At 40.1% G+C, this 24,127-nt stretch overlaps 1 protein-coding gene across 1 annotated transcript in view; it reads right to left on the reverse strand.

The window, feature by feature from the left end:
- Positions 1-6,192: 6,192 nt before the first annotated feature.
- Positions 6,193-24,127, reverse strand: part of LOC126175644 (phosphoinositide 3-kinase regulatory subunit 4) — a 189,732-nt gene continuing 171,797 nt past the window's right edge. The window contains exons 27-28 of the mRNA XM_049922534.1: positions 14,113-14,288; positions 6,193-9,138 (exon numbers count right to left, since the gene is read on the reverse strand). Coding sequence (XP_049778491.1) covers positions 8,913-9,138; positions 14,113-14,288 — 402 coding nt within the window. The 3' untranslated portion in view covers positions 6,193-8,912. The remainder of the gene's footprint in view (positions 9,139-14,112; positions 14,289-24,127) is intronic.

Here is a 24,127-nt window from a genome sequence, read left to right on the forward strand (position 1 = left end):
GAAAAGTATTGACTGGTACTCACTGCAAAGATGACACACTGAGTAGCAGATAGGCACGACACAAAGGCTATTATTACACATGAGCTTTCAGCCAAAGCCTTCTTCAGAAAGGAAAACACACACACACACACACACACACACACACACACACACACACACACACACACAAGCAAGCACATTCATGACCCCTATTAGAGTGGACGGAGATAGCAGTTCTGTGTATGGAAAGTGTGCTTGCGTGCATGAATGTGTGTTTGTTTCCCTTTCTGATGACGGCCTTGGCAAAAATCTCATGTGTAACCACCTTTCCATAGTGTCTGGTTGTAACTCAGGGAGTCATCTTTATGGTGAGTAACAATCCATCCTTTTCATAACATTGCTGATATCCCAAACAGGACTTCCATTCTTTCATTTTGCTAAACACGATCTCAGTGATTCTACATGGAAATCATTAAGGATCACACAGTTACAAGTACTAGTACGGAACAGATGTAAGAAGTATATACATAATATTCTGATGACACCATAAAGAAGTACGTTTACAGATCTGAAGAACAAAAGCATATTCTTCTGAAGAACAAAAGGATATAGTTTTGAAAGACATGAGAAAAGATAAACAAAAATATGGCCTCAAAAGGGAATTATTTAATGATAAAAAAGTTAGTTACAACCTAAAAACAGGACAATAATTCAATATGAACAAATTGGATTATGGGATTCACGTTTTTTACGGATTTTAGGGATTACTACTACGTGTCATTTCATTTACAGTAATTTGTGGCCCCATAGACGAGAAACGTGCAACTCTTTATTGGAGAGCTGTATGTCACTACATGAAGATGTCAGTGGCTGTGACTGCCTGATTGTACTACTAGATGAAATCACAGCTTCCAGAATACAAAACATTGTCTATAGCCACTTATATCCATTGTGGAAGCTGTGATACAGTTACTGGATATTTACTAATAAACGGTTGGGAATGTTTTTCAAAATATTTTGAAACAGTATCTCTTCAAGATGTACAAAATGTTGACTTCATTCTTCCTTCCTCAGAAGGACTTGAGGATTTTTTTTTTTTTTTTTTTTTTTTTTTTTTTTTTTTTTTTTACCTCTATCCTGGAACATTTCGAATAGTGGCAAAACATATTTATCATCTACAGCTGCACTGGGCACACAATGCTAGCAACGGTAAATACACTCCTGGAAATTGAAATAAGAACACCGTGAATTCATTGTCCCAGGAAGGGGAAACTTTATTGACACATTCCTGGGGTCAGATACATCACATGATCACACTGACAGAACCACAGGCACATAAACACAGGCAACAGAGCATGCACAATGTCGGCACTAGTACAGTGTATATCCACCTTTCGCAGCAATGCAGGCTGCTATTCTCCCATGGAGACGATCGTAGAGATGCTGGATGTAGTCCTGTGGAACGGCTTGCCATGCCATTTCCACCTGGCGCCTCAGTTGGACCAGCGTTCGTGCTGGACGTGCAGACCGCGTGAGACGACGCTTCATCCAGTCCCAAACATGCTCAATGGGGGACTGATCCGGAGATCTTGCTGGCCAGGGTAGTTGACTTACACCTTCTAGAGCACGTTGGGTGGCACGGGATACATGCGGACGTGCATTGTCCTGTTGGAACAGCAAGTTCCCTTGCCGGTCTAGGAATGGTAGAACGATGGGTTCGATGACGGTTTGGATGTACCGTGCACTATTCAGTGCCCCCTCGACGATCACCAGTGGTGTACGGCCAGTGTAGGAGATCGCTCCCCACACCATGATGCCGGGTGTTGGCCCTGTGTGCCTCGGTCGTATGCAGTCCTGATTGTGGCGCTCACCTGCACGGCACCAAACACGCATACAACCATCATTGGCACCAAGGCAGAAGCGACTCTCATCGCTGAAGACGACACGTCTCCATTCGTCCCTCCATTCACGCCTGTAGCGACACCACTGGAGGCGGGCTGCACGATGTTGGGGCGTGAGCGGGAGACGGCCTAACGGTGTGCGGGACCGTAGCCCAGCTTCATGGAGACTGTTGCGAATGGTCCTCGCCGATACCCCAGGAGCAACAGTGTCCCTAATTTGCTGGGAAGTGGCGGTGCGGTCCCCTACGGCACTGCGTAGGATCCTACGGTCTTGGCGTGCATCCGTGCATCGCTGCGGTCCGGTCCCAGGTTGACGGGCACGTGCACCTTCCGCCGACCACTGGCGACAACATCGATGTACTGTGGAGACCTCACGCCCCACGTGTTGAGCAATTCTGCGGTACGTCCACCCGGCCTCCCGCATGCCCACTATACGCCCTCGCTCAAAGTCCGTCAACTGCACATACGGTTCACGTCCACGCTGTCGCGGCATGCTACCAGTGTTAAAGACTGCGATGGAGCTCCGTATGCCACGGCAAACTGGCTGACACTGACGGCGGCGGTGCACAAATGCTGCGCAGCTAGCGCCATTCGACGGCCAACACCACGGTTCCTGGTGTGTCCGCTGTGCCGTGCATGTGATCATTGCTTGTACAGCCCTCTCGCAGTGTCCGGAGCAAGTATGGTGGGTCTGACACACCGGTGTCAATGTGTTCTTTTTTTCCATTTCCAGGAGTGTACATCTACCACCAGTCAGTGTATATAAGATATTGCAGTGCCTGTGTTATTCTGATTACGATGCAAAGTTCCTTTGGACATGTATGCATCAGCTGTAGAATAGAATGACGGCAATGAAAATTTGTGCTGGACCAGGGCTCAAACCCAGATTTCCCACATATCACGAGCTGTTGCCTTACCATTTGGCTGTCTGTGCACAACTCAGAGCCAGGCCCAAACCTCCATGTCATCAACAATTACGTATATTCCTGTACAGGTCAGATGTTGTACTTGAAAGTCGCTTGCCCTGTATCGGCAGATAAATAGGACATTGCAGTGCCTGTATTATTCTGAGTACGATCCAGAGTTCCTTTGGACATGCATGCAGGCATGCATGATGACGTATGGAAGTTTGAGTGTGGCTGTAATTCTTGCATGGATAGCCAGATGGTAAGGCGACAGCTCATGATAAGTGATAAGCAGGTTCAAAGTCCTGGTCTGGCAGAAATTTTTATTGTCTTCATTCCTCTCTACAGCTGATGGTTGTCATTATTCGCAATTGCGAATTCATTTAATGTAGTCAGTGTACATATCTCTTCCTACTAAGGATGTCATCTTTTAGTGTGATTTCACATCCACTTTCATCATTAGTCCTCTAATGATAAACTTAGTGAGAGAATATATTTACTTTTGTTGTTGATGGGATGTTAAATTATAACATAATCTCATCATTAGTCAGTGGTTTGATGCGTGTCTAAATCACAGCCACTGCTATCATAGTTCTGAAAACCATAGCCATCCCATAGAGTGTGCACAAGGTGGCTCCTTCAATGAAATTTAGTCTCCAGTGCCACTTTCAGCTGTGGGTGCCTAATGTCATCAACCTCAAGACCAGAGAAGGAACTTGAAAGAGTAAGGTCAGTCTTTCTAGTAGAATTAACATCTCTATTTTTTTTTCTGATTGTCGTATAAACAATCAACTGTGCTACATCTCTGGACTCCACTTTGGCTTGATAATCAAATTTACTTGCTATGCTAGAGTATTGTAATAGATCCCAATGAACTCACAGCCAATTTCATTTTCTTTCAAAAACTGCTAGATGGTTGTGCCTAGCCATCCTACATTGCACTACTACTAAGGTCTTATTGTAAAATAAACTCTATTCTTACAACAAAACAAATTGCTTGTTAAAGAAAGATGCTCTAGACACAACCATTTTTAGGCAAAATCATTTTCCAGCATATATCGCTCATCTGGCTAAACAGCTTATCCACATAAAATTTGTTGATGATAGTAAACTGTTAGCTTTCCAGGTTTATTTATTTATTTAGATTTTTTTGCATGGAGTCATCAATATGATGGCTTCTGCAAATGTCAAGTACAATTACAAACATAAAATACATTTAGATCTTAGTCTTACAGGTAGTAATTAAACAGTAAATTGATCCTTGTCAAAATACATTACATCTTATAATATTAATACAACCAATTATTTTTTATACATTATTTTACAGCTCTTAAACTTAACCATTTAAAATTCATTGAGTGAATACGCACACTTTTCAACTAAGAATTCTTTTAGTTTTGATTTTAATTGCTTTTTATAACTGTTTTTCATGGACTCTTGCAGTTTTTTTAATCTTGTTCTTTGTCGGTAGTAATTCTCTTTGGACTTAGTATTGTGGTCATGTATATCACTACATTTAGTTACTTTGGTTTTCTGTGAGACAAAAAAAGTAATTAATTTATAAAGATAGAAAGAGTATATGGTGAAGTACTTGTGTTGTCTGAAAACATCACGGAAAGAGTCTTTACAGCCTAGTCAATTTAAAATCCTTAACCCTCTTTTTTGTAGCAGTAGTACTCTTACAAGGTGAATGTCAGCAGCAAAACCCCATATTTCTATATAATAACTAAGATGGGGATAGATTGTCCCATAATACACCGTTTTAAGCATGTGGATGGGAACCATTTTGGACAGTTGGCTAAGAAGATACAGCCCATTTCTGACTTTTTTACATACAACATTAACGTGGCTTATCCATTGGAGGTTTGAGTCCAGATGGACCCTTAGAAATTTACACTTGTTTGCTTCCTCTGCCACTATGCCCCATGCCTCATTTACGCATGAGTGGTGTGAGCTGCCAGTCGTAAATAATAGCATCTGGGATTTATTTACATGGACCTTTAATCCTTGTGCAAGAAAATATGAACTTAATTCTGGTATCCCATTACTTGCTGAGAATTTCAGTTCCTTACAATCTTTGCCAAGAAATAAAACTGAGGTGTCATCAGCATAATTTACAATGTGTGAGTCAGTGGGGTGTACATCATCATTAATATATGCTAAAAAGAGGAAAGGTCCCAGAATTGAGCCTTGAGGGACTCCTTGTGTCACTGTTTCACTTGTGGATTTAAAGGTTATGATCTTATTGTCAACCTGATGTGTAAGTCTGGTACACTGTTTCCGATACACCAGATAGGTGGACAGAAGTTTCAGTGACGCATCACTAATATTGTACACCTGTAGTTTTTTTAAGAGAGGCTCATGGTTTACTGAGTCAAAAGCTTTGCTGTGTGCATACCGCGCTCTATATTACTATATACTTCATTGAATAAACTGGTAACAGCAGTACTCGTGCTTAGGTCTTTCCCAAACCCATTCTGCGATTTGGTAAGCATTTTGTGTGAAATGAATTTCACTTCTTGGTTGCATTAAGATGACAGTCATATCCACTTATGCTATCTTGCAGAACAATACCTGCTGAAACATCCACCTTGGAACTTACTCATTCTGGAGTCAATAATATTATGTTGTGAGTGAACCTATGATTATACAAGGCACCATGAAACCTGTGCACACTGCCAAAAGCTATATTCAAAACAGAAAGGAACTGATTACTTTCAGCAAAAGCTGACAACTTTAGCTGCATTACAGACACATGGCAATAAAAGGAAATGACCCAACCATACAGGAGTATGAAAGGAAAACAATAACCTACACATACAGATGAGTAACTCATTCATTAGACATATACATATTTATCTTGCAAAATTCTGCAGTTTCACAGTGTCAAAACTGATAAAAATAATCCTATATTGTGTTGTAATCTTGTTACATTGGGTTCTGGGACATCAAAAGCCCATATGAACATTATGCCTGCTTTATTAATGATTCAGCAGGAACTCATTCTGATCATACAATGGACAGAAAAGAAACTATTCTCAAAGTAGAGTCATGTGTTACAAAATGTTTCATTACCTCTATGTATGTCAAACAACTGGTACTCAGTATGCTCATCACAGACAGCAATACAGATCTGATCGGTTTGCAACACTAACAAAAAGGCTGGCTACAAGTTCTGTAATGACAGTGTCCCATTCCTCTCACAAGTCACTGGAAGGATTCAAGGTGGTGGCGTCATCTATGCAACACCAACTTCCACTCAGGCTTCACTGCCTGGAGACAGTGGCCGTGTGTGTGTGTGTGTGTGTGTGTGTGTGTGTGTGTGTGTGTGTGTTTGTTCTACTTCGGAAGAAGGGCTTCATCCAAAAGCTTAAATATTTTAACAGTCTTTTTCATTATGCCTGTCTATGACTCAACATCTCCTCTGAAAGGTGACTAACAGACTAACAATCTATTCTATCCATATTGTTGTTATACCATCCTCAACTTTACACTGTTGATCATGTCTTTTTTAAATTTTTCTGTCCCATTTTTAAACTAACTACTCATCAAACCATAATTTTAATTAATGGCAGTGGTTTCAACTGTCATGTATTATCATCAAATATTTTTAAAAAATTAAATTCACGTACATATTTGTATCTTACTAGCTAAAATGAATAACCACCAAAATAAATACGGAATACTAATCTCTATCTAATCCTTTTTGTTACAATGCCCAGCTCCTTACTTGTCTCTACTTTTTAGTCCCACCACTCCTCCAAGAAGTAAAAACACTCAGATTGAGCCACTCTGGTATCCATTATCACACTAGAGGTTTTGTTGGAGCCCTGTATAAGCAACAACATGCAGATGCATTTGTGCAAAGATAATGACAGATTTAGATATCTTATTGCTGCAGAATAATGCAGCATATTTGGTCAACAAACAATGCTGCCCCCTCGAAAAGTGTTCCTGCATTGTGACAATGAATTCCTTTAATAAATAATATGACTATCAGATGACCATGTAATATCATTGAGTGAAGTATTTGTAGGAATAAGAAACAAAATTCTCTTTCTAACTTACTTATGGTACTTACAAGTCACCATTCGTCTTCCACTATATTAAAAATACCTCCAGGTCAAGGCCCACCACCTACAAAACTTTGTATGCGTGCCCTTGTTCTCATCAGCCAGATTTCACCAAATGCTTCTGTCATTCACAGTTGAGGGTGTTGAAACAATAATGTAACTGTTAATATCATTTATTACCAAAAAAAAAAGACATTGTATTACTCACAGTTCACATATATACATAGTAATATATCTGGACAGTATATGTACCAATGATTTTTGGTACTACTTTATTATCACAGACATTAATACAAACTACTACAATAATAAGAAAAACAAATTGTATGCAATTTTCAGTGATGTTCAAAAATTGTTTCAGTCTTATCATCAATGTAAGAATATCATTTAGTGAGCTATAAAAAGTATTTCCCTAGGTAAAAAAATGAAAATACTGGCAAACAAAAGGAACATTATTTTCATTTTGATTTACTACACATCCAGGAGACACAAATATGAAAAAAAAAAAAAAAAATCACTCTTCTGATAGTTTCTGTGCTAGCATATTTTCTCAAATGGATTCTTAACACAAGCACATAAATATGGTAAATAGTAAGTCAGTGAAAACATTTGTTTGATAAAGTTGCTAATGAATTACTATGAAAATAGTTGATATTGCAAGTCTTGTGTGCCGAGCAACCTAGATGCGTTACTTTGGTCACGTTACTTTATGATAGCTACATAATGAAAATAAATAATTTTATTCATGTATTTACAACAATAAAATTACCTTTTCATGAACAGGGATTGGTAGGAAAAATGTCAGTCATAACTAAAAGATACCTTCCTCAAGGATAATTAAATAGTATCCCCTCAATCTCAAAAAGACTTTAAATTTTTCTATCGCTGTTGACTTACTACATTTAGAAAAGAGGTCTTCAAATCACGTTTTAAAAGAATGGTTACACAACAGCCTGTCAAGCATTCAATATCGAGACATGATTGAATAAAGGATAAAACAGTTTGCGAATTATGGCAACCACAGTAAGGTCTTTAACCTGAGAAACATAACTCTGAGGCAAATTATTCAATAGAACTTGGCTTAGTACAATCGCAGATTATAAAAACACTTCAAATTGTGTTACCATAACAAGTTTCCCTAAAATGCAACTTAGGTACACAGCAGCTTCAGAATAATAATTCAAATGACATTCTCTCTATAAATATGAAGTTTTATAGAAAATTATCCTTGGAACAAAAGCATAACACCAAGCAGTCTCTGAGGTCAAGTTAAACACATTTACTTGAGTACGGAAATTGAGATAGGATGAATAACCCATTGTAATCGAAATAACTTGCCAACATAGTGTGGGCGCTCTGAGTTGGCGTATAATCTATAAAGGACATGAAAAAAAGGCAAGTATAGCAAAAAATCTTTATCATACAAAATTCTTGTTCACATAAAGTGAAACAGTCAAAACAGAAAAGGGACACTAAAAAATGAGATGTGTATGAACATTATTGTTAATCATTATAATTTTAAACTGCAAACCTTGCATTAATGGCATTACCATCTTCAAAACTATTATAGGAAACGGGGCAGGAGGAATTAGATATAATTAAGCTATAAAATTATCAGAACATTTCTGTTGTAGTTGCTGTTCTCCTAGTCAACAATTAATTATTATATTTAATTTGTCAATGTGTATAATATAAAAGCAAACAGCACAATTCCCACACTAATAACTGAAGGGAATGCAAATGGTATGTAACAGTAGCAATGATATATATGGATTGGGAACATAATTAAAGCTACGAAAGAAAATGACATTACTATCAAAACAGAACTGAAGAGAGCTTATTTAGAGTCATAATGAATGCTACTATATACAAGACTGACTGACAAATGTCTCTGAACAATGCAACAGCCACAGCAACTGTATTGTGGAATGTAACGGAAGTATTGTCGCCTTATTGCCTCACAGCCATTTCCTTCGTGGAATAACAGAGGTCTTGTAAGTTTGTATAGGCTACAGTAGACAGTGGAGGACTATCATGAAGACTAGTTTACACCCCTACTTCCAGACCTTGATAACTCCATCGCGAGACCCAGTAAGCAGGAAACACTGTGATGCCTGACACATGGCCACTTCACTAATCCAATCATGATGGCCTGCCTGAGGCTGGTCAGGGCCCGGGCGGGGTGCCTCTTCATTACTGCGCTGTCTCTGGACTCCCGCAGACTGTGATCGTGGCTTCTGCACCTCTTGCACTACATTGGTTCCATCCACTAACCGTGACCTGTAAATAAATAAATAAAAAAAAAAAAAGAGAGGGAGTTTTTGCACATCTCCTTAGATAAAGTGTGTTTACTCCAGGAGACTATTGCTCTAGCTATCTTTTAAATATGCAGAAATCTTTAATGCAGTTGAATGAAGTAGTGTTCTTAATAAACAGTTTGGGGCCACAAACACTATGCATGAAATATGAAAGGAGAGGACAAACTGGGATCTACACTGAAGTCCTAAATTAAAGCAACAAATGGAAACGTTGTAAGGCTGCACTTATTTTGCCAGAAAACCATAGAAACAGGTGATAGTAAAGCAGAAACACTATAAAGAATACAGGATGTAAACAACTGCAACATGCACAATGGTAGACAAAAACGTTCTTCATTTTTTTGCAACTTAATGGATTTGCACACACATTCCGACAACTGATTAATGTGCTCAGTAAGGGATGTGACCACCTCCGGCAGCAATACAGGCCCGACAGTGATGGAGCATGCCACAAATGATGTCAGCAATCTCTTATTGAGGCAATAATGCCCATTATTCTTGCAGAGCTGTGCACAAGTCTTGGAGAGTGATTGGTGGATGCTGACGTGAAACATCCTGCATTCTGGACATACTCTATAGGATTCAAATCAGGAGAGTGAACAGGCCACACCATGTGTGCATTATCTTCCATTTCCAAGAAAACATAAACCACCAGTGCTCTATGAGATCGAGCATTATTGTCCATCAATAAGAAGTCTGGGCCCACAGCATCTCGCAACAACCGCACATGATGTTCCAAGATCTCGTCACGATACCTGATAGCAGTTAAACCTTGCTAATTCACCCGTACTACTTCATGACGAAGTATTCAAGTGGTCAACATACTCACCGCCCACAGAATTACAGATCCTTCTTGATATCGGTCTCTTTCCACAATGTTTGGGTCCTGAAATCGTATTCCACATTCCCTCCAGATGCAAATCTGTGGCAAATCACTCTCCAGACTAAATCGGCATTCATCTGTGAAAAGAACGTTGGCCCACTGTTCAACTGTCTGGTAGTGTGTTGGCGACTCCACTCTAGAAGTTTTCTCCTGTGAAGACGCATCAGAGGTGCACATACAGCAGTCTCTGATAATAAAGGCCACTCTGCCAAAGCCTTCTGTGCACAGTTTGCCTCAATACGACACGTTCAGTGGATGCTGTGAGGTCAGATGCCAGTTGCCGTGCAGTACTAAGGTGGTACCATCGAGCCCTTACAGCCTCTTTCTAATGTCACACATGGTCGGTTCTGCCCTGGTTTTCGGTATATAGTTTTGGTCTCTATAAACTGTCGCCACATTTGAGAAACAATAGAACAATTCACATTAAACCACTGGGCCACATTAGTTTCCAACTGTTCTGCTTCCATTCTTCCTCTGGCCCTACAACGCAGAGAGTCTGGTAGGCATCTTCCCTGTGCCATAATGCACCTTCTGTGACTGTGTACACAGCAATAGTGGATGTAGAACTACCCGGCAAACACTACCCCATTTGGCAGGTGCCCTGACATCATCGTTGGCTGGAATGCTATCTTTCATGCAGACAGTGACTGAACACACACCTTTTGACAGTTTGTATGATTATGTTAGGAATTAGACACAGGGCGGAGGAATAGTGGTTTGTTGCTTTAATTTTGGACACTAGTGTATGTGTGAATATTCACAAGATTACAAATGCGATCCATGAACAGAGACTGACATGCTATGAACAGTTAATGAAAATGGATGATGGCAAGTTGATTAAAAGAATTAAAAGTAATATGTTTGTTTGCATGGCCATCCTTTGCCTCCAAAAAGAAAGATTGAGAGACAAAAAGAAAGAAGGAAGAAGGTCTTGAACCACTTCTCTCACTTACTCCCTCAATTCACATCTCCACTGAACGTATCTCTCTCTCTCTCTCTCTCTCTCTCTCTCTCTCTCTCTCACACACACACACACACACACACACCACACGTTTCTCTCTGGCCCCTCTTCTCAGTCTAATTAACATGTATCACACATTATTAAGGGAAAAAATTTCACTCGCAGGATGACAACATACAAAGAAAACAAATGAATGAACAAAGACACTGGGCTGGAACATATGAAAATACAGTACTATTTATCTAATGAAGTATTACAAAAGGTAGTTGATGTGGAAAAAACACCAATGAAGTGTACAAAAAAGAAGGTTCTGAAAATGTGAAAAATTGCCTAAAGTGAAAGTGCACTCAAGTTTCCTCTGACTTCAGCCTTCACTAACACCGAAGGAAAAAGCAGTAGCTTGTAAAATGTGTAAACAAGAGGCAAAAACACCAGGATTAAATTGCACACAAATTTTATAAAGAAATACTGTTTATAATCCACGAATATCAAAATTTGGAGACATATTATGTATCTGTATTTCCAGAATGACCACAGAAGATGCTCTATAAATAAAAGGCAAATACATCTAGTGAAAAATATTCTAAGTGCAGTAAGCCTGAGATCGAGAAACCAATAATTAATGAATTAAAAGTGGTTGAAAAGTGTGTGATCAAGATTCAGAAAAGCGCAGTAATCAGGGTCACGCCAGAGATTATATACAAGAGATTGGTGCTGAAATTATACTGCTATGACTTTCCATGATAAGTTTCCAACAAGTAGGCCTGTGTTACTTATGATATTTCCTTGACTTGGTTGATTGATGGCATGTGTTTGGCTTTCTTGTAGAGCAGACAAACTCATTTTGTATACCTAATTTCAATGACTGAGCTACTACCATTCAAGTGCTACAGCTTAGTGTGTTTATTTATGCCGCCTGACTACAACTAGACTGCTTGGAGTCCCTCTAGAAGGCAAACATAAGACCACTGCTTGAGGCACCTGAAGAAAATCATTAGTTCAGTTGTAAAATTACTGCCTCCAAAATGGGATTGTCAATTCAGCTACAAACCTGGACACATTCTATCAAGTGGAGCCACAGTAACATTATTAATAGAATGGACGAAGGGAATAAGTGAGCAAGTGAAAAGTTTGTGAGAAGAGAGGACTGGTTAGAAAATCAGAAAACACGTACTCCATAATCAGTGCTCACACACACACACACACACACACACACACACACACACACACAAAGTATAATTTTTTTTTCTGCTAACCAACAGAATATATTCCTCTTTTGCTTGAAGGATTTTTATTCACGCTAACTATCAGTCAATATGACACTCACAAGGGAACCTCCCCAACGTACCCCCCTCAGATTTAGTTATAATTTGGAACAGTGGATAGGCCTTGAAAAACTGAACACAGATCAATCGAGAAAACAGGAAGAAGTTGTGTGGAACTGTGAAAAAATAAACAAAATATACAAACAGAGTAGTCCATGGGCAACATAGGCCACATCAATGATGATGTGAGCACAGGAGCGCCGTGGTCCGGTGGTTAGCGTGAGCAGCTGCGGAGCGAGAGGTCCTTGGTTCAAGTCTTCCCTCGAGCGAAAACTTTCATTACTTTATTTTTGCAAAGTTATGATCTGTCCGTTCATTTGTTGACATCTCTGTTCACTGTAATAAGTTTAGTGTCTGTGTTTTGCAACCGCACAGCAAAACTGTGCGATTAGCAGACGCAAGGACGTGCCTCTCCAATGGGAAATGGAAACATTTGGTCCAGGAAAACACGTCTGATATATTCTATACGACACTGGTGATGGGATGTACGTCACATGACAGGAATATGTTGTCGACCCACCTAACTTGCACACTTGGCGAATGGGTAAAAAGATTCTTCTACCTTGCCCGATTTAGGTTTTCTTCTGGATGTGATAATCACTCCCAAAAAAGTGATGAAAACATAAGAGTGTGTCACATAAACTGCAACAAATGAATGCAACAGTTTCACAGTTGCACAGTTTTCTCTGTGCTCTGTCAAAACATATGTTTTTAACGTTTTCAAATTTTTCCGTGTGTAGACCGTCAAATCCTGCATATGTCCAAGCAAATCTGAACATGTCCTGGAATTTTGGAGAGCGAAGTTGATTATGTGTGAGTGCCTGAACTCTGATAATTGTCTGAAAATAAAAATTTAAAATTTTCACTGGAGGCAAGACTTGAACCAAGGACCTCTCGTTCCGCAGCTGCTCGCGCTAACCACGGGACCACGGCATTCCTGAGCTCCCATTATCCTTGATGTGGCCTATGTTGCCCATGGACTACTCAGTTTGTATATTTTGCTTATTTTTTCATAGTTCCACACAACTTCTTCCTGTTTTCTCAATTGATCTGTGTTCAGTTTTTCAAGGCCTATCCACTGTGCCAACTTATAACTAAATCGGAGGGGGCTTCGATGGGGAGGTTCCCTTGTCAGAAGAACAAATCCGATTATGTCACAATACTCTCAGTTTGCATGATCATATATAGATGTAAGTTTAATGAACAATGTTACATGTATTTCAACTCTGCTCCACTAAGATACTACACTATATTAAGATAATGTTCCAAAACTCATGTGTTATTGTGGTAAATCAGGCTGTACACTCATCTCCTGGGTTACATAACAAACTTTGTTCCATTTTCTTATGTGAAGATATGAAGCACTGTCATTAGGGTGTTAAACTATGCAGTTCTCTTATTATTGGAGAAGAGCATATTATGTCCCAGAACCAAGTTTCACATTTTGCCTTTTTTTCGCAACTTTAATGGATTAAAAACAGCATTACAATCTACCTCGTGCATCACAGTTATTATTCCTGTAAATTGTTACACAAAAATGTATCATTGACACAGAAATGAACTTTAATTAGATAATACAATGAACAACAAGAACTACTACTACAATAACAACAGTACATCTACATACACCTTAGCCAAGTAAATATTTGCTGCCAAACGAGGACAGCACTGTGCAGCAGTTTGACAGTGAGATTGCTGTGGAAGCTGTGAACATACACTGTATTTGGAATGTTATAATGTCTACATACAAAAAAATCTTGTACTTACTTATAACAGACTGTAGATGGTGTTACAGAATCATTAGCAGCTGGTATAGCAAGATATGACTCATTAGGGGACTCTAAGTCCCAGAATCTGACTCTCATATCTGTTCCTCCAGTAATTACAAATGGTGATCGGTCTACACATCCAGCATACATTGCACAAACACTGTTCTGGTGAACCTGTTTTTATTAAAATAAAAAAGAAACAGTAAAAGCTTTGAATCACTCACACACACACACACACACACACACACACACACACAAATTGTCAGAAACTATTTAAATGTAAAATATAGAGAATATGCTAGAGTAAGCTGAACATCTGATGTGTCCTAATGTGCAACATGAATGGTGGTCCTTTATTTCTCTCTCTTCTGCAGGACGAGCTGGCACTGGTTACTTGTACATGCCAGAGGTCTCCCTTTCATCCTCAGTGGAACCATCTCTTGGGACAGTACAGTCCTTGACTAATCTAGTCATTTGATTGCAAAAAAAACCTGAATGGAACTTTGAAAAACTTTTTAATATATCCACCAGTGGATGTTAGTGATAACAGAGCAGAAGCAGTACACCCAGACAGTCAGATGCCAGCATGATCTTGGCGAATGACCACAGTCTGGTACTGTAGACTGCTTGCGCTCATTTGTATCACGCCTAGTTGCTATTCAGTATTGAACTCTGCTCTGGGCTTGGACATTCTGGCTTACATTCTTGATGTTTGTTCATTGATCCACTCATGTCAATGCTGGTTTTGTTCATAGTGATTACGGTGTTGTGTTTGCCTTTGGTTCCTGCATTATGGACCCCAAGTTTATGGAACTGTGGCAGCAACAGTAATATTTTGGGGCTCAGCAGGAACAGCAGTCTGCTCTTCTGCATCTTGCGTCTCAGCAGCAGCAACAACCACCACAGCAGTTGGAGGGCACTGCTGTGCTACCAACGACATCCTGAGATGTCTACTTCCAACATTTTTACTTGCATTGTCATCTGCATGATATTTCTACTGGGTGGAAATGCGATTTACTATTGTCTTCTGGTAGTCATTTATATTAAGTGGTGCAGAAACTACAGCCACTCTCAGAACATAATGACTTGTCTTTCAGTACTTTCTGTGCTATGTTAACCAAAACTACAGTCAGCAGACATACCTTGCTGCTTCTGGAATTCAGTTTAATCAGTGTCATAAACATGGACAATCATACTCTGCTTGGGCAGCTGACTTGTGGGCTCTTGCAGGCAAGTGCAGTTTTACGTGCCAGAACTGTTACGTTTCAGTAAGTGGAATTGTTGATTTGGGATGAGATTGGTGTCTTGTTCCTAGCAGAGAGGTCACTGCTAAAGCTTTGGCCAAATCAAATTCTAGTTTTGGTGAAATGCTTAAAATTGCTAAGTCTTCTGATGTTGCTTTGGCAATTCATCATGCTTTTCCAAATGAAATTCACATTTCTCAGGTTGTAAGTGGAGGTCATTTGATGATTCATCCTCTGATTCTAAGTCTCATCACAGTTGCCAGGCATCTGGAACACTAGTAAGTATGTTGCTGATTCTGGTCCTGCCCCTAGAGTTGGGTGACCTCCTTTGTAATGTTAACCAGGCAGGTCAGAAACACTCCCCCTCGAGAATCGCATCATCAGTCAAACACATCACAGATGTTACAGTCTTGTCCTGAGTATGGCAGCAGGCACACCAGATGCTGATGCCTGCACCATGCTGCAGGGTGCTGAGCTTGTGGTAAGAGTGGTGACCTGGCTGTCATGTGTCAATAGGCAGCTCGTTGGACACATACGCTGCTGCATCAGGACGGCAACATGACCATTCACTCCGTCATGACTTCACCATTAGCAGTTTCCCCATCTGGCATCAAAGCTTACCTTGAATTTGATATTACTTGGCCAGGCCATGGAATTCCTTAATCAACAAGGGCACATGTTACCCCAGGGCCACTCCTCTTCTCAGAAAATTGTAACTGGCAGATAAGTACAAAAATGATGAACAAGTACTAACCTTTTTAGTGGTGCACTCCCTGACTGTTACTAACATTTTTGGTGTACACACCTTTACTACTTTTGGGTTCACAGTACCGGACCAAGTTAATTTAGTGTCAATCATGGTGCCTTTTTCTGATCGTGATGCACTGTGCACGATGTATAAGGATATATTTGGGGGGGGAGGGGGGGGGGGGGGGGGGGAACACTCAGGTGTGCATGTAACTTTACATCTCAGATTCCTCTGCAGGCTTTGGTAGTGCCTAAGTTTTGTAGTACTCAACTGCTTCAATGTGTGGTTCATGAGGCTCTTCAGGTGTAAATTACACAGGTTCAGGACCAAGGCATTATTTCCTCAGTTTCCACCAGTCAAGGGCAATTCCTGTGGTGGTCATTAAGCACCCAATGGTTCATTATGTATTTATGGTAATTTTAAGTCCACTGTTAACACACTGTCGAACACTGATCACTAACACTGCCTCACCTAGAAGAGTTGTTGTCTAAGCTATCTTAGGGGCCAATATTTTGCAAAACCATTTTACAGTATGCTTACTTCCAGCTCCTGCTTGATGAGACTACATGTCAGTTGCTAGTTTAAATATGCCGTTTAGCTTGTTTGTGTACAACTGCTCACTACCTGGGTTTGTGAGTGCACCCACTATTTTACAAAAGTATTTAGAACAGCTGATTCAAGGAATTCCATACTGTGTTAATTATCTGAATGATATTATTGTCATTGGCCTGACTCATGCAGAGCACTACTAGAATTTTGAACCCCTCTTTAAATGGCTGCAGCAAAATGGTTTACACTGTCGGTTGGAGAAGTGCAGTTTCTTTGCTGCCAGTGTCAAACACCTGGGGCACACTCATAGTCACAAATGTATCCCACCCATGCACAACCACGATGATGTGATTATCAACATGCCAGCGCCCACTAACTTTAAACAGTTGCAGGAGTTTCTGGGCAAAATCGTGTACTATCCAAAGTTCAATCACCAAGTTGAGCGGATTGTGCACCCATTAAATCAGTTGCACAAGAAAGGTGTCAAATCTGTGTGGTCAGCTTCCTGTCAGCAGGATTTTCAATGCCTTATGGATGGTCTGATGGTATGTGATCCAATATATGCCGTGTCTGCCATTAACACTGGGGAGAGACATGACCCCAGTATGGCACTGTGGCAGTTTTATCTCACAAGTTGTCAGATGGTTCAGAGTGTCAACTGCCTCCACCTCCAAAATGTTAAATTTTGCACAGCTAACTACTTCCAAATTGGGAAAGAGGCATCAGCAATTTTCTATGGTGTCAAAAAGTTTCATGTGTATTTGTATGACAGCAAATTTCACCTACTGACTGATCAACAAGCCTTTGAATTTCCTTGTTTTGGCAGTGGTCTAATCTTCCAGATAAGATGGTGCAGCATCTGTAATGCTGGGCTCTGTTTTTAAGCATGTATCATTACGACATCAATTTTTGGCCCATTGCCTAACAGACCATGGCAGACGCCCTGTCCCACCTCCCTCTTGGCCTGATGCAGAATTTGAGCACTAGGAGACTGTTTGTTTTGCACGGATTCAACAGCTACTAACAACTTTGGATGAATTCCCACTGGCGGCATGTGAGGTAGCTGTGATGTCTTCCCACAACTCAAACTTTGCAAGGCTTCAACAACAGTCCAGAAGGGGTGTACAAAGCACGTTTCCTGAAAGGCCAACACTGTTTTTTGTAATTTTGTGCTGTGCTACTGGCTCGGTGCCTTGCAGGGTGTCTTGACATTGGCCATGGAAGGCTCTGACTGCTGGGTCTTCATTCCACACCCTCTGGGCCCGGCATTCTTCAGCTCTTTCACATATCACACTGGGGGATGAAATGCATGGAGGCACTAGCTCAGTGGCAAGTCTACTGCTCCAGCATCTACATCAACACTGCAAATGATGCCACTCCAGGCCTGCCTGCTCCCTCGATCAGGATCCCCAGCACAAATATTTTTTCCCATGGCCCCACCCCGACCACTCATGGGAGAGGGTGGACATCGATTTTGCTGGGCTGTTTCAGGCAGCTGTGTGGCTGTTAGTTGTGGACACCCTTTCCAATTTCCTATATGATGTGTGCATGTTGTCCACTACTTCCCTTGCCACCACCCCTACCCTTGAGAGGATTTTCGCCATTGATGTTGCATCTTGTTCTCTGGTATCAGACACTGGGCCCCAATTTACGATCAGTTCAAGGGTTCCTGTTGCCACAACAACATCAAGCATCTGGCCACCACCCCTTTTCACACCACCTCCAATGTGCAGGCTGACTGCATGGTCCATACTTCAAGACTCAGATGCAGAAGGTCTTGTACAGCTTCCTCGTGACGTATTGGTCCACACCACCAGTGGAATTAGTCTAGCTGAAATTCTACCAGACTAGAGCCACCACACCCTGTTAGACCTCCTGTGTCCCATACAATGTGCCCATTCTGCTTACCAGTCCGCCTACAAGAAGGGTGCCTTTGTCTGGGCTCACATGTTCAGTCAACATCTGGGGTAGACCAAAGGTATCATCCTTGCCCATGTGGGCCAACAGCAGTACAACACTGTGGCCAGGAGCATTCATTTGCTCCACCGTTACCAGCTCTGTCTTTGACTGCCATTGCAATTGGTGTCCCCATCTTTGCCTCCTCTTTTGCCTCACGCACCACACACGAGATACCTCCAGCCAGGTTACCCACCCCACTCTCATCCCTTCCAAGTCACAGTATGACCACTGCCCCTGTATCCCCACCAGCACATGGGCAAGTGATGAGAGCACAGTTTTAGAATCTATGGAGACTGGACCACTCCCTCTGCCCCATCCATGGCCCTTCTCAAGAGGAGAGGAATTTAATATCCCCATTACCCAACATTATCGATGACAGCGCAAAGGCGTTCCAGCAAGACTGAGTCGGCATCATCAGAGGTACCGGTACCACCGCAATGTCACTTGGTCTCACCAAATAGCAACCTGAATCTAGGCATGCAACACAGCTTAGTGTCACACCCTGCATCATGCCTGGTTGTATCAAAAGCTGCTACTCAGTATTCGACCCTGCTCAATACTTGGATATTCTGGCTTACATCCTTTGTGTTTATTGATTGTTCACTCACAAAAACACTGGCTTTGTCCACAGATCACAAGTGCCATTCAGGCACATATTCTTCAAATGTGTACTCTTACTATCAGGCCAACAGATTTTTTTTTGGGCGGGAACATTGAGGACACTATGTAATTAAACTGTAAAATATTCAGACCTATGTATGTTGATTGAAGCTTTTCAGGCACCATTAGTCCAGTACATTAGTGTAAAGCTCTAGGCACATTGTCATTGTGACACGAAATCACCATGGCATTTCAAGCTGCTTTACAGAATAAAAAATCTATTTTATTTATGACAGTCTGACTGCACAATGATCATTAACTATTGGTTGCATTTTTGCCTAATGAATAACGCAACAAGCACTTTTCCAAGTTTTGTTCCTATTACAGCATGAAAAGCTATTGCTAATGAAAACTATCATTTTCTATGTGGTACACTGTTCTAAAAAATGAACATTACAGAATATAAGTTTATATTCAGTCACTAGCCATAAACCAATGTGCCATACATACAGGTTGACATCCGTGTTATCATGAATGGTGAACTAGCATATTTGTCACTTCAGACTGTAATACTGGTTGTAGTTTCGACTGTGTCACTTAAACAGGTCCATTGCCACTTAGATAGATGTTTGTGCACAAAAACTAAAGAAGTTACAACAGTCTGCATAAATCAATGCTAACGACACACATAATAGCTTATAAAAATTAATAGAATGCAGGTGGTTATAGCCACAGTCACAAACCAGTGTCAGATGACAGCGGAGGTGGTAGTTGTTACCAATGATCATCCTTCACCAGGAGATCGAGCACTTTAAGAGATTACAACAGATATTAATTACATCTAATTACACAAATTTGCCAGAATTCAAAATCATCCACACATATACTGTATTTTGTGGACTATAAGACGCTATGGGCTATAAGACGCAACTTAATTTTTAAGCAATTTTTTTTTAAAAACAGCATTTTTACCATTTTTATTATTAAATTGCAAAGCAAGACTGAAAAAAATTCTTAGTTTATACAACCGTGCTGCCCTTTAAAATCCCTGAAAATCCTTATCTGAACTTTCTTGTTGTCCACCTCCTCCTCCTCCTCCTCCTCCTCGTCCCCCCCATTCTCCCTCTTCAGCTTCATCATAGTCCTCTTCATATATCATATGGCCATTGAGAGAGTTACTTATGCCACACTTCTTGAAAGATTTAACACTAATGTCTTCTCTCACTCTAGACCACAACTGTTTATTCACTGACACACTCATTTGATTGTATAAGGGGCGTTCAAAAAAAAAAGAGCCTGAGTCTGGAATGTGCAAACCGGTGACAGGAGGGTAATATCATGGTATGTGTAACGAGTTGTGGTTCCAACCAGAGCATGGAAGTTCACAGCCTATCGCTAGAGGGCACGTATGCATGTCACCTGACTATACAGAGCTAGCAGCAGCAGGCATAAATCGTCCAACGCTCCCAGTAGCATTGCAAACAGTGACATGAAGGCGTCAACAGAAGAACAAAGAGGTGGTGTCCATTTTCTGACAGCAGAAGGAGTAGGAGGAACGGACATTCATCGATGAATGTCACAAATATATGGTGAACACTGCATGTCCCTTGCAAGGGTCAAGGTGTGGCACAAGCGCTTGGGCAGGTGTCGTTAGCCGATGATGCATGGTTTGGAGCACCACACTGCATTAGAGATGACATCGTCCCACTGGTGGATGCACTCATTACCCAGGACCGCCGAGTGACAGTAAAAGCCATAGCCGCTGTGGTCGGATTGAGAGTCAGAAGTGTTCACACCATCATGAAGGAATGACTGCACATGCGCAAAGTGTGTGTCCTATTGGTGCCCCACGGTCTTCAACCACACCAGGTAGCATGTTGAGTGGCCCACTGTCTTGCTCATCTGCAACGCTATGCTCGGGAAGAGAATGCGTTCCTGGCACGAGTAGTGGCTGGAGATGAGTCATGGTGTCATAACTTCAAACCAGACTAAAAACAACAAAGTCTTCAGCTGTAGCATCCAGAGTCACCACCACCTAAAAAAAAAGGCCTTTACAAATGTCTGCTTGTGTCTGTGTATGTGTGGATGGATATGTGTGTGTGTGCGAGTGTATACCTGTCCTTTTTTCCCCCTAAGGTAAGTCTTTCCGCTCCCGGGATTGGAATGACTCCTTACCCTCTCCCTTAAAACCCATATCCTTTTGTCTTTCCTTCTCCTTCCCTCTTTCCTGACGAGGCAACCGTTGGTTGCGAAAGCTAGAATTTTGTATGTATGTTTGTGTTTGTTTGTATGTCTATCGACCTGCCAGCGCTTTTGTTCGGTAAGTCTCATCATCTTTCTTTTTAAATACATTTTTCCCACGTGGAATGTTTCCCTCTATTATATTCATATATATATATGTATATATTTTTTTTTAAGATATTTTTATTCTTTACAATTGATTATATGTATGCAAAATATGTATTTTTATTAATTATTGATGAACAGCAGAGTGAGGATTAAGTGTGAGATTGGAAAATGACCAGCGAGAAGAGAAGGGGTGCATCTCTCAATGCTCCTTTCAACAAGTTAACTGCAAGCTTAATTTACTGTAAATTCAATTGGCGAGTCATTTTACTGAAAGCTAGAGCTGTGTTTGCTGTGCTTGCATATAAGAGGAAGCAATGGGGTGCTGGAGGTCTTTCACAGTTTGTCACTTGACAGGGAAGGATCTTGTGTTTATGTATTACTTAGATGACAGTTGTTGATCAGCAACTTGGCCATGCTGCTTTCGATCTCTAACATTTGGCAGATGTTAACCTCTGGACATCAGCTCGGAACATACAATGGAACCACACAGACTGCTCTGTCATCTCCGATTTTCTTCATAGTTATAGGATTTGAAGAACAGTGCTCAGACATCAGTTTCTTAAAGCAGTATGGTGCAGTCCTCAAACAAACTCAAAAATATTGTTGCTGAAGATTAGAAGATTTTTTATTGTTGTTGATTATCAAACAATTGTGTATCAGTAATGAATTTATTGGCTATTCAGTACATAGCATAACTGCACTGTAAACAACAAGTTTCTTGTTCAGTTCTAGTCAATAGCATTTTTTTTTTTTTTACTTTTTTGAATTTCATATTAATTCACAAATAGAAAAGCTAATTAAGAATGAGGTTGAACCATAATTTTTAATACAAATATCATCATCTTATATTTAATTACTGATCATTTGAAAACAAATTAAAATCTGATACAGATGTGGCAAATGCTTTTTTTGTTAAATGAAAATAATTATATGCATCAATAATACTGTACAGTTTCTATAAATGAAAAGTAATTAACCGATTGTCTATTTGATGTTTCAGATTTTTCTATGAAATTTACTTTGTTATGAATTTTCATATTTCCATGTGAACAGTAATTAAAAATAAGAAATGTTATTTTCATTAAAAGTTTATGAGTCCATATTTGTTAATAAACACTGCCAGCTGTTAACACATGTGGAATTCAAAGAAGTACAAAAGAAAAGTGCGATTAACAAGATATGAACCAGCAGTTTCATTTTTACAATCTGATTATGCTACACACTAAACTACTGAAAAATTCATTACTAACAGACATTTCTTTAATACTTAACAATACTCAGAAATATTGTAATATTCAAAGGCAGTTTTTTTCAGGTTTGGGGATTATGTCATATTGCTTCATGAAATTGGTGTCTGAGCACTGGCCTTCAAATCATATACTTTAACTTTTTGCAAGTGAATGACTCCTTCACATTTCTGCACCAATCAGACAATAGTAGTTTTCAAGGATCTGTTAGCACTTGTTCACAAACATGCAAGCTTCAACCAATTTACAATATTTGATGTTTTTAGATAGTGTTCCACAAGTATCTATTATTTGAAATATTGTGAGGCCACCATTCATGGTTTTTTTTTCTATGAAAGAATAAATGACTACATTTTAATTTTATTTATGTATTTTGTCTTGACTACTGTAACTGCTCACATTCATAAAATTATTATTTAATTTTAAAATGTGTCTGACAAATTTGACCACTTGTAAAACATGTTAATTCAGTTAGTACAGCCAAAAGATATAAATGTAGTAGTTATCAACCCATCCCAGAGATAATTCTGGGTCATTCATTTGCCCAAACTGCTTTAACTGATATCAGGTTGCTCTCTAGCCAACATGGCATGGATGGGGTCTACACTTCCCAGGGGTCTTGGGTTTGTATAGGCGCATGAGAGTGTGACAGCATACAGTGCAATAAGCAGAAGTTAGGAGAGGTTCATATATCAAATAATTAGTGAACTTTTGATTAGTCCCTCATGGTACTTAAAACTTACAAGTCCAGCACATAGGGCCTACAAGAAATGTTGCTGTTCAGTACTTAGATATGTTGTTGTTGTTGTTGTTGTTGTTGTTGTGGTCTGTAGTCCATAGACTGGTTTGATGCAGCTCTCCATGCTACTCTATCCTGTGCAAGCTTGATCATCTCCCAGTATCTACTGCAACCTACATCCTTCTGAATTTGCTTAGTGTAACTCGTCCTACCAACCAATCCCTTGTTCTAGTCAAGTTGAGCCACAAATTTCTCTTCTCCCCAATTCTATTCAATACCTCCTCATTAGTTATGTGATCTATCCATCTAATTTTCAGCATTCTTCTGCAGCACCACATTTCGGAAGCTTCTATTCTCTTCTTGTCCAAACTATTTATTGTCCATGTTTCACTTCCATACATGGCTACACTCCATACAAATACTTTCAGAAATGACTTCCTGACACTTAAATCTATACTCAAATGTTAACAAATTTCTCTTCTTCAGAAACGCTATCCTTGTCTACATTTTATATTACATTTTATATTATTTTATATCCTCTCTACTTCAACCATCATCAGTTATTTTGCTCCCCAAAT

This window comes from Schistocerca cancellata, chromosome 3, assembly GCF_023864275.1.
Source record: "Schistocerca cancellata isolate TAMUIC-IGC-003103 chromosome 3, iqSchCanc2.1, whole genome shotgun sequence".
Taxonomy (NCBI): Eukaryota; Metazoa; Arthropoda; class Insecta; order Orthoptera; family Acrididae; genus Schistocerca; species Schistocerca cancellata.